Here is a 12664-nt window from a genome sequence, read left to right as displayed (position 1 = left end):
AACAGCCAATAAGACAAAAACCGGTTTTGTTTGTATTTTCTTTCGTAAAACAAATGTCTACAAGGAAATGTTATATTATTGTTCAGGATAGAAACCTCGAAATACATAAATTGAGGAGAGACTATTTTCCCGATCTACTGTATACGCTATTTATATATCAATATGGTATCTGTCAATGCTTTGATATTTAGCACGGAAAATCATATTAATTTTTATTTTCAATTTTGTGCGTGCAAATCTCTGTAAGTATTATGATACACTTTGTCATTAGCATACATATTATTGATTGTAAGATGCAAATACTACAACAACAACAACTGCTACTACTACTACTACTAATAGTACTACTACTACTAATAATAATAATAAGAAGTCTAATGTGACTTAATTGATAGCGCTCAGATCAATTTACTAATACCACATTGAAATACCAATACTAATACCAATTCACATTGAAATGTGATATTTGGACATAATATTCTTCTTTTCATGAAAACAATGTAATATAAACTGGCATTTTCAAACATTTTCTCAAAGTAAGATTGGCGATATTAAATATTAGGTTTGTTTTTCCTCACAAAGAGAAATAACCTCGGCAGTCCCTTAAGTTAAGAAAATGAAACTCATCGCTTACTACAATTATTAAGAATATATATATATATATATATATATATATATATATATATATATATATATATATATATATATATATATATATATATATATATATATATAAAACGAGAAAAGAGATGAAAACATTTTTCGCTATTTTTGAAACTTCTTCTGCCCTATTGTCCATATACTGGGTTTCTGGAAAGCCGATGATACTATCTAGCAGAGATAAGGGTGGAGTCATCCTAAACTACTGATTTATGCTTATATGCGTACTGTGATTTTGGTATTTTTTAAAATTTAAATCATGTAAAAAAAAAAGAAAAAAATGGGGAAATAAAAGTACACATGAAACTTTTCTAGATTTACAATTGTTTTTTTGACGTACTGCATTTATTTCTTATTTTATTTTATTTTCATATTTATATCATAATGTTCGGTTTCAATTTTTATGTTTGACATTTCCTCCTCCGAAAATGTTTTCGTCATGAATAAAATAGTCTTTTAATTTCTAGTTCCTTTGATCACGTAATTCTTCAGTGAAGGAGACTTCATGGTTTGGAGCATTCCTTCTACCTGTAAAATAAGTTATTGGTTATGTTGTAGTGAACATATACTTTTATTTTCAATAGATTAGGCACCAAAATATAGATAGTTTTTTTTCAGTTGTTTGAGCCGTGTTTCTTCAAAAAGGAATCCAATATTCAAGGGCAAAACAAGGGCATGCATATTTATAAAGAAATGTAAAAACATATTAATATTAGGGCTCGAATCATAAACACTTACAGGATATTATCAAGATGGGGGAGAGGGAAAAGACAGACAGAAAACTTAAATTGTTAATATGCAAACCTAGATACCTGTAATACTTGAACAAAAGACCATTTTAATAAGTAATGCACAAATTTATGAACTACAGTATATTTATAGAATACTGTACTTTTCTGAGTAAGGATTTATAACAGGTTTTCATATGAATTTTAAAGAACCGAAACGGTCTCAAAAACTCAAAGAAGAGCAACTGCTTCTACTTGATTGCTCTGTGGACGTCCATGGCTAAAGTGGTTCCTTACCTTGCTAATTATTATAAGAGTACAGTGAAATCTAGGTAGTAAATCTAGAATTTAATACTTTTAGGATTTTTGGTAACTTTTGTTATCATTTCATACTATTATCTTTGACCGTTATTTAAGTTTTATGACAGGTATTTAAGCTGTTTTCTCTTCATTGATCAAATCAAAGATGGACCAAAGAACACCCCAGACGTGTTTTCGAACGGGATAGTAAACTTGGTGGCACCAAATGGGGGCGGAGGGGCGTGATTATTTATTTTTTAAGGTAAATTTAAAAACTTTGTCACGGATTTATATTTTAAGATATAAAATTGAAACTTTGCATACGGATTATGTCTACCTCTGGGTATTTATAAAATTGTTTTGAGTTCCGTACGTAAAACCGGGGCATCGCACGGGTGTTCCAGGGTATGATTTTTTCGAAAAAAGTTCAGTATTTCCCAATTTTTCCTGTTTAGGTGTGAGTGATATCCTAGCAAAGGGCTCATATACTAAAGAAAATGACGTTCGAAAAATTACTCTAGGCCAAATAATAATAACGCAGAAAATATTTATATTATTATACATGTGTATATATACTAGGGTGGGCCGAATTTTAAAATTTTGCGAAAATCGGTTCAGTGAAGCTGGTAAATTGTGTCTTTTAGTGGGTAAAATGAACCAGATTTTTTTTTAAATTTTCAGCCAAAACCTTCACGTCCTGCATCGAGGTTTTATGGAAAATGCACTCAAGCCGGAATACACTGTTCCATATTTCCTTAGGGGCAGCTTCAAATATACGCAATTCTCCTCCTCACAAAGAACACTTATGTGCAGTTCTTCGGCTAAATTGGCCAAATTTCAACCATTAAGGCAAGAAGGTTGCGCTTTTAATTTGTATGCACAAAAATAAATGAGTTTTATTACTTATTTACTTTAAACTTACTTATTTTTTCTGCAATGTAAATCATTATCAACATACTCGATACTTTATTCTTTGGCCAAAATAACCCAAAACTCACTTCGAGCAGATGACTGCACTTGGAGTTCCACCTACTTTTAGTTCCGCCCTCCAACTCTGTCTGATTTTCTGCCATGGTCTTACTTTCTTCCATCCTCACATAATTGCTTTACTTTTCTAGACGGCATGGTATTATTTATATCCGAATGTGGCATCTCCTTGCTCGAAAGCAAGGCACAGCTTATGAATCCATGACGACTTGCCTTCCCACACGCAGATTGTGAAGCTTGTGTCATCAATCGCACCATTCGCCCTTCTGGTTGGGCATGGCACGTAACACAATTATTTTTTCTCCGAGCATTACAGCTGACTAAATATTTTCTTCAATCTCATCGTCGGAGAGCATCTTAGTGAGCATAGATTCTGTTGGGGACAAGGACATCCACTCCACCATGTTGTAGTAATCGCAGGCGTAAAATTTATTTTTAGGAACTGTGAATTATTGGAAAATAGAGAGAATAATTTATGCTTAGAAACCGCGTCTAGAAATTAGTCTAGTCGACCAAAATTCCATAAATCCTGCAGTCCTTCACAGCATGATGGCTTTTGCTGTACAAACGAAGAATACTGTGGTGAGGCACGGCCACTTGACTGGGCCACTGGACTGGGTTCCTTATTCGCTAAGTTTGAAAAACTGTTTCCTAAATCAAATGCTTTGCACATTGCTATTAAACATTGTTGGTCCGCATTGAGGTCTTCAAATTTTGCGAATTCATCCAACCAGTTCGTGTTTTCTCGCTTTTGTCGAGTTTTATTCAAATGAGTCCCGAAAATATATGATGTCTTAGACATCTCAAGTTCATATCAGACAAGATAAATTATTGTCCGTAAAAAATAATGAGCTTTATGCTGTGGGCCTCTGAGGCGCTCCCGTTGGTGTTCCATGTAACGCAAACAAACCTTGGTGTTCCTAGGGTTAACCTCTCAACTACCAGACTTCGTCACGACCTGGCCTAAATATGTTGAACCTCGTTATTTCATTACTGTTAAGTGTTCTTTGCTTCCGTTTCTTTTTATCGCTGGCGTGAGGGTTTGGTCTTTTCTTCCATCAAAGATAACTCCTCTAACAGATTTTCGGACTATGTCGTTATTTTCTTGAATATCTGCTGATAATTTTCTCTTTTCCCTCCTGATCTCATTTTTAACAATAACAAGGTCTTTGTGCTCCATCGAAATGACTCCTGCATCTCGACATGCTGCACTAGCGATTAGTGAAACTGTCTGGAGAAGAAATAACTGCGTTTCCATGCCGTACCCAAGCAGAAGAGCGAATGGTGCGTTTGGTGGAGAATGATTCTCAATCCGTGTGTGGGCTGGCAATTCGCGACGGATTCATACTGTGCATTGATTTCTAGCAAGGAAACGTCAACATTCGAACTGAGAAAAAGACTATGCCATCTAGAAAAGTAAAAAAAGTAAGTGAGGACGCAAGCAATAAGACCAAGGCAGAAAATTTAACATTGCGGGAGGACGGGACTAAAAGTGCGTGGAACTCGAAATGCAGTAATCTGCTCATGCTGATTTGTCGGTTATTTTGGCCAAGATAATGAATTGCATTACAGCAATAAATAAATAAATAATAAAGTAAATAATTAAATAAATAAATAAATAAATAAATGCACTCTACTCTTAACCTGACCAAAATATATGATTTTGTTTGTACTTACAAATAAAAAGCGCAACCTTCTTGCTTTAAGGGTTGAAATTTAGCTATTTTAAGTGAAGAACTCCACATAACTGGGCTTTGGGATGGTGAATTACGTATAGGTCATGGTGCCCCTGAGGCTTGATCTCTTATAAAAACGAGAGTATATGTGATTTAACAGCCAGAAACGTAAAATTTGGTATCATGTAGTGCACATGGTATACAGGAGTCGCTGTAACTCAATGGTACAGCGACAAGTAACGTGCATGGGTTCCTTTGCTCAATGACAGCTCACTTCAACTAAATTTTTAGCTGACAAACTCCTTGTAAATGGGCATTCTCCCGTTTCCTCCTAGTATTTATTCCACCATTTCATTCATTTCTCATCAGGATAACCTTGGCAAGATAACAATGGGACGTAAAATTCAAAGGTTTTCATTTTCTTTCTCCTATATAGTTTTCTGCAGCACAACAAATCACCTGTCATCTTAATTTATTAATCACATTATTAACACAAACGAATATGTGAGAAATGAAACATTGATATATGAAGTGTGGATAAAGACATTAGATCAGTTTTTATGAGAAAATTTGAAATTTAACTTTCACTGTGCAATAAACCACGTTATTTTGGAAGAACATTTGAAACACGTCTCTAGAGAATCCATAGAAAAACTGAAATCACGACAGAGCTACGTACACGATATAGTCTGCATAGATAGAGTGGGTCGGAGGGTCGTGGGGCAAGTGGGTAAGGTAGGTGAAGATTTTTTTGAGTGAGTCAGTGGGTCATAGGTTAATCATACGTGACCCGCTGTGACCCACTTACTACCGTGGACAAATCTGATCCACTGTCCATCCATGACCCACCGACACACTACGACACACAGAACACTCTGCTCAGTGCATTGTATACAGTCTCTTCTGTACACTGGAGAACTTACTCCCAAGGCCTCCGTTTTATTTCATTTTTTTTTTTTGTTTCTACATACTTACGTCATATGAGTTTATCTAAGTGGGAAATGAAATTGATTCTCATTTGGATATTTATATGTGTAATTGTTATAATAGCAATAGGACTTATTACTTGACTTCTCGGAGAAGTCGATTTTTCTTCCTATTTTACCTTGATTTGAAACTGTCAAATTTCATTATTTTTCCACTAAATGGATTTCTGTAATTCAAGAAAAAAATAATTGAATACCATAATTAAATTAAAATTCATCGTTATATGGCTCATGGAAACACTTTAAGATGTTATATCGCAAAGACCAGATCTACCGGTATTGTAATAGAGCGGTGCTTGGGTAATTGAGTGTAGAAATTCAAACTCTGGTTAGTGATAATTTCAATCTTGATTTATTAGAAGTATAAACTCTTTAGTTGCTGGAGAGAATGGTGTGGATCGTGGGTTAGAGTGGAGAACGATTGGGTTTGGTGGGTGATGCATCAGAGTGGACCATGGTGGATGGTCGTCAGAGTAAGTCATTGTATGTAAAGGTGTGTAGTAAGTCACCGTGGGTAGTGAGTCAATGGGTCAGTGTCACGTTTTCACCCTGGTCTATAGGTGAGCGAACTTTAGGAAATTGGAACTCAGCGCTTAAACTACCCATTTAGAAAAATAAAGAAAAGAAGACGAAAAGCCGTGCCGTAATTTTCAAAAAATCAACTACGCGGTGCCCATGTACTAGACAGAGGGATATCAGACAGAGGGATAGACATCAAAACATCCGTTTCTGGGCATTTAGAGATCTTAAAAGTGATCCATGTTATCGCCCCTCAGTATTAGCTGTTATCTAATCTAAGAATCTTAACGGGCCTGAAGAAATTTGCAGAATAAATTTGATTTCTCTCACACTTTTCTTTCTTGGTATTTCAAGTTTTCACACACAAGAGTGTATTAGGCATGTGAAGTAAGTACTTACGTGCTACATTTGAATACAAGTGTAGTCTTCACATACAAGTGTAGCGTTTACTCATAGTAAACTGTAGAAATATCTGTGTGCTTGCTTTCCTTTTTTGTATATTGCATTGGGAAAATATAGGGGAAAATTTCAAAATATTTGTACAGTTATAATTATTTTCTGATCCTCTCATATTTATTTATTTATTTATTTTTGTTTGTTCGTTTATGTCATAATTTTCGTTTTCAGTTTTCAAGTTTGCTTTCTCCTCTTCTGGACTTATGCTTTTCTCTTTAGGAATTAGGGCTATATTTTATTCTACTTGTCAATTCCCTTCACCACATTGTACCGCGAGGAAAAATCATGGGATTTTGGAGGCGTGAACTAGCAAGGCGACAAAAATAATCATTGATAAAATAGTGGAATATTAAACTATGTGAAAAATAGAAAAATATTAAATCCCAAGATTGGTGATTTCAGCCCTCCCAACTATCTGCGATATATTTTAGCAAAAAGTAGGGCAAAGTGGGAGAGTGTTAACGGTGGATGGTATGTAAAGAAAAAAAACAATAAATTGAGCACTTTTATTTTCAGTTAGGATTTTATATAACGAATTACACCTTCAAATTAAGTGATGTCTTGCAATAAATATTTTCTAGATAAATAATGGGAAATTTTAATATTGTTGAAACTAGTTCATTTACAAGTGAATTTTTAACAGTAGTTGAAATACAAACTTTGGCAAGAAAGTTCGATGAATGACGTCACTGTCCTCGACCTGGGAACACTGGAGCAAGGAAACACAGCACACAAGTAGCGACCGGAGCCGCCATTGCGGGCCCACCGTTGTTCGGTTGTGAGTCAACTGTAGTCTGTGTGAGACGCGTTAAACCAAGTAAATGTTAGTGTGTCCAGTTCCAAATTGATAACAGTAAAATGAATAAACAAGGATCAATTTGAAATTTTGTTTTAAGTTTGCCAAGACATCGAAAGAAATCCACGGTATGCTAGTACAGGTTAATGAAGATAAAGCAGTGTTCTTGAAGTGTGTTTAGGAGTGGTTCGATCCGCTTCGGAGAAAGGCGGGATAATATTTCTGATAACCCTCGTACCGGAATGCCGTCAAACTTTGGCACAGACGAAAATATTGAAAAGGTGAAGATATTAATCACGAACAATCGTTGATTAACTGTGCGAATGATTGCTCTGGAATTGAACTTTAGCCGTGAATCTGCGAGTCTTATCCCCACCAACGGCTTAGGGAATAGAAAAATGTGTTTTCACCTCGTCCTACAAAACTTTCCTGGTGATCAGAAGCACTCACGTGTTTTTATTTTTTTTAATTTTATTTATTTATACAAGTAACAATACAGACATAGTGGACACACACACTGCACACACAAATAGTATATCTATATTCTTAGGCCGGAAATTCTCCGGAACTCCAGAGACTTATTATCAGACCTATACAAAAAACTTAGTTTAGAAACCAGCCTATATGGCCGGATGGCCTCCGGTATTCCATAAGGCAAAAAAAAAAACATTAAAACACATACTATGAAATACATAAAGACAGACAGACACATACATATATATTTTGGTGGCAACACTTCTAATACACACACCACAACTATAAAATTATTTTATTTTTTTCTTTTACATTTATTAGCACTACGACTGGTAACATTCCGGAAACCCTTGAGGTTAAGTCCCAGTACTTGGCAGGATTTCTTTAATATTAATCAGTATTATTTTGTAAATCATTTTTATAGCTGTTACTTTTTTACTACAATTTCAATTAACTATCATTTGATTTATTATTAATTTTACATTATCTTTCAACAAGAAGACACATACATAATGCAACCTAATGACATAATATGATTATGAAAGATGGCTCTTCACAGAAGCTTTCGCTTGTGAGTGAGAAACCATCTTAATAAAGTATATATGAGTGAAATTATAATATTTTTTCCTCTTTTTTCTCTTTTTCTTCCTTCTCTCCTTCATTTTTTTAAAAATAAAACCCTCAGTAGTAGTAGATAAGAATATTTCAAGTGACCTTACTCGATTATTTACTAATTTAATACATTAATTTAATACGTTAACGCTCTTAAGTCATCATTCTTTATTTCCTTTAACCAATTAGTTATTAGTATTTTTAATCTATGCATTTTTCCTTCTTCTCTAATTTCTTCTGGAGTATTATTATAAAGTTTCGGAACCAAATAATATGTTTGATTTTGTGATATACCCTTATTTACTTTCATTGTTTCAAGATCTTTTTGAGTTACTTTTCTTGTTCCATACCCATGCGAAATTTTATTCCGTTCATTTTCATGTTTTTTTTACATAGAGTAGGACTGCTTTTATATATAATTTTTCAACAGTTAAGACTGAAAATTCTCTATACAGGTTTTCTAGACTGTCTTCTTTGTTTTTATTTAAACATATTCTTATAATATTATTTTGCTGAACTTTTAAAGGTCTTATATGCGTCTCATAGGCAGATCCCCAAATTAGGATACCATACTGTGATATATTTTGTGTTAGTGCATAATATACCATACGTAAAACTTTTAATTCTAAACACCCTCTTAATTGTTCAAATTTATACAGCAATTTTCTTAATGTCTTGGCTACATGTTGAATATGCGATGTCCACTTTAAATGTTTATCAATTTTCACTCCTAAATAATTTTGTTGAGTTACTTTATTTATTGTATTACAGCTACTGTCTAAAGCATTAATACAGTTATGATATTTAAGGACAAAATTTAGTGGCTGTCCGGTTATTGTTGGTGAGAAAGCAATATAATTGGTTTTCGTTAAGTTTAGTACCAAGGAATTTTGTTCAAGCCATTGTTTTACTTTCTTTACTGTTATTTTCGCTTTTTTATAAGTTTCTTCCCACTTAGACCAGAAGCATCATTTATTTCTAATTCTGTAATATTCTCAATACTAATATTATTATTTATAAATACCATTACACCATCTGCTTTATTTAAAGATCGTTTTGTGAAGAAACAATGATAATTTTGTAAATTTATTTCATATTGATTATGCCATGTTTCGGAGGGAACTAATACATTTAAATTAAATTCTAAATTTTGTAATAAAATTAAAAGCTCATCCCAATTTTTACGAACACTTCTAATATTAAGGTTCAAGATGTTGATACCAATTTTATCTTTAAACACATTATTAAATAAAGTAACAGTTTTGCGTACATTAGTTTCGATATTTTGTTGAGTATTTACATCTTCAATTATAGAACATGTTTCAGGCATTTATGTAACCCTTCCTACAATTCGTACTACCTGTTTTTGCTGAAAATTACGTCAATTTATCAACATCCTCTAAGCTACGCAATATAAAAACATCTTTATCTTCCTCTCTTTTACGCAATTTTATGCTATCTGTACTATCTACCCACAGGAAGGCATAATTCTTTTCGCTTTTAATTTTCCTGGCTTTTCCAAATACCTTTCTGCGGTTTAGAGTAAGACTTTGATTGACATAGATAGGTTCATTGTGGTTATATCCTAAGTGGGTACAATTGAGATTCCTCTTTACTTTACGTTTCTGGAGGAAATTTTCTTTAACCTCTCTCCGAACAAACTTATCCATTATTGTTCCTGATGTTTGGTGAGGAGCTTTCTTTATTCTATGGCATACATCTATCATTTCTCTTTCAATGGTTATGTCTAAAGCACGGCCCAACTGTTTTACAACTTCATATGTATCTTCGTTCGTTTTTTCGGGTACACCCTGTATTTCTAGCGTGTTTCGCCTTCCATACTGGTCGAGCTCATCTAATCTCATCTCAGTGTCTAGTAGCTGCTTTTTGAGAGCGATGTTTTCTTCCTTCAGCCGTTCAATAGCAGCAAGGCACGTAGAAATGCTTTCTGATTGTTTTTTGATGAGGTATGCATTTTCATCCAGTTTCTGATGCGCCAGGTCAAGAGATTTTTCAAGGTCGGTGTTGTTTTTTTAATCACGGAGATATCATCTTTTAGTTCTTTTAACAGTTTATAAATTTCTTCGATAGATGGAAGCAGTTCATTCTGTTCTGAATTGGTATTACGCCTAGCTTTTATGCAACCCTTACACTTCCTAGGCAAATTTGATTGTTTCATATATTCCAAGTCACTTTCTTTTAACTGCGAACATTTTAGGTGGGTCCAGTTTAGACACTCAGTTCACTGAATTTTGGAGGTAACGTCTTGTCTCAGAACAGGTTTGGAACACTCAATGCAGGAACTCATGATGTTTGTTTATATCTTATTATCGTACTCCTATTCAGGTATTTGATGTTTACGTGTCAATCAATTTATGATTTTTGTAACAGATAGTAAAGTCAGCGATATTATTTAACAAAATGTATCTAGTTAAATGTAAGAGTACTTACCGAATTCGTTATTCTTGTATCACTTCACTCACGTAAACAGTATCACTTAAATTTAAACTAAATATTAGGAGCACTTCATAATGTGTCTTTACACATCCATACCAGTTTTGCCTCACAAGATTGTATATACCTAACATCAGATCTTCAACGTGAACGAATGCGGATGAAAATCAAAATTTCTTGAACTATATCGTTGCGGAGGATAAATCCTGGTGTGTGAGGTACAATACGCAAACAAAACATCAAAAAAACGGAATGACGTTCTCTTGCATCACCTCGTCGGAGAAACGTCAAGCAGAAAAATCACACATCGAAACGACGGTAATCACCTGTTTCTCACAGCAATGGCATAATTCAAAAGGAATTTCTACCGGAGGAACAACATTGAATGCTGCTACGTACGTTGAAATTTTGAGACGTTTTATGAAACGTGTTCAAAGGAAACGACTCCTGTATTCAGATCAAGGTTCATGGTTTCTGATTCGGGATAATGCTCAACCTCACACAACCAGTATAGTCAGAAGGTTGACGATATTCCAGACATCCAACGAAACGTAACAAGGCTCCTGAGCACCATCCCGAAAGAAGACTTCTCAAAGTTTCCAGGACATGTGCAGCCGTGGTCACGGTTGCATAACTGCGGGAGGGGACTACTTCGAAGGACAGTAAGGTAAGTTTCATTCATATTGTATCTACTTTCTGTTGACGGGATCATTCACCGAACACTGTTCTCAGAGGTTAAGCATATTCATTTCTTATTTAGGAAGTTTATATATCGATTTTATTATATCACGTTTATACAAATTCTTACAATGGACGCTTACTCACTTAAGACAGGGATTATTTAAATGTTATATAATGTACACCAGATTTTAACCCAAGAGAGGGATGTTCTCAAACGAATTTCATTTTCATTTCTTTTTATATGAGTTTATACTTCTAAGATTAGATCTTAAACGTGAACGAACGCTCACATGATACAATTTCTAAAAAAAATGGAAATTTAGATGTTATAAAATCGAGTCGAGATTTCCCTCTTAGGATATAAATTTTAGGACTTTGACTTCCGAGCTTTCGGCATCTGTGACCATATAGTCCGTCAGGTATGATGGATGGCGTCCCTCGGCGTGCACGCCATCCTAGGAAAGGAAGGGAAGAATTAATTGCGGAAAGAAAGAAATGATCTGGGACTTATAAGTTAAGTACCACCTTGGCATTACCCATAAAACCTCATTCAAGATGAGTGCCCGGAAAAAGATTTTACACCTTTTCGACCGAGTGTATCCTCTGGGAATCGAACCCGGACCTTTTGTGCCGCAGGGGAGAGACTTAGCAACTAGGTCACGTGGGGCCATCTAGGACGGAAATTTTTGAAAAATGTATTCACTTAGTTTTATATAAGCGTTATGAAACGAAATGAAATGAAATGAAATATATAAATTTTACTTCTCATGGTTAAAGGAGACGATGATAATGAGAACCAATGAAATGGTGGAATGAAGAAAGTGAGAAGAAACCTGAGAACCTGAGAAAACCTACGCACACGGCTATTGTCCATCTTAAAGCTCACTCGGCGTGATCTGGGATAGAAGCAAGGTCTAGAGGTTAATGCTGTACCACTAAGCCACGCCAGTCCTAGTTATAAACCGAGTCCTTTTATTACTAACTTCAGCAAGTCCCCACATGTTGTATTTTTAACTTAAATAATGGGAAATTTCGTTATCAGAAAAAAAGATTTCATCCTTTTGGAGAACAATTTAGCACCTTCTGATTCAATTTCAGAATCAATAATATGAAATGGTGCCTATAATATCTAGACGTTTTCTTGATTTCTCATCGAGAAAAGAAGTTAATATTAAGTTTTTAAAAGATAAGTATGTTTATACTTATAAACGATTCATCATGGAAACCACATTAACATAAACCTATTTTTGTTGGTGTAAGGTTATTACTTCCCGTTTAGAGCCTATACTGTATTGAGCAAATGGCAATCAATTAATTGTTATGAAGCAACTAAAG

The 12664-nt window shown here is 34.5% G+C and overlaps 1 protein-coding gene across 1 annotated transcript; it reads right to left on the bottom strand.

Annotated features, from left to right (window-relative positions):
- Window positions 1-9570: 9570 nt before the first annotated feature.
- LOC145692511 (uncharacterized) lies at window positions 9571-10059 on the bottom strand. Its single transcript, XM_081767819.1, has one exon. The coding sequence runs from the start codon at window positions 10057-10059 to the stop codon at window positions 9571-9573; it is 489 nt and encodes a 162-aa protein (XP_081623945.1).
- Window positions 10060-12664: the final 2605 nt, after the last annotated feature.

The sequence above is a fragment of the Thermobia domestica genome, chromosome 8 (genome assembly GCF_964235325.1).
Source record: "Thermobia domestica chromosome 8, izTheDome1.hap1.1, whole genome shotgun sequence".
NCBI classification, from domain to species: Eukaryota; Metazoa; Arthropoda; class Insecta; order Zygentoma; family Lepismatidae; genus Thermobia; species Thermobia domestica.
Note: the sequence above shows the minus strand (reverse complement) of the source record. Positions and strands in the feature narration are given on the sequence as shown.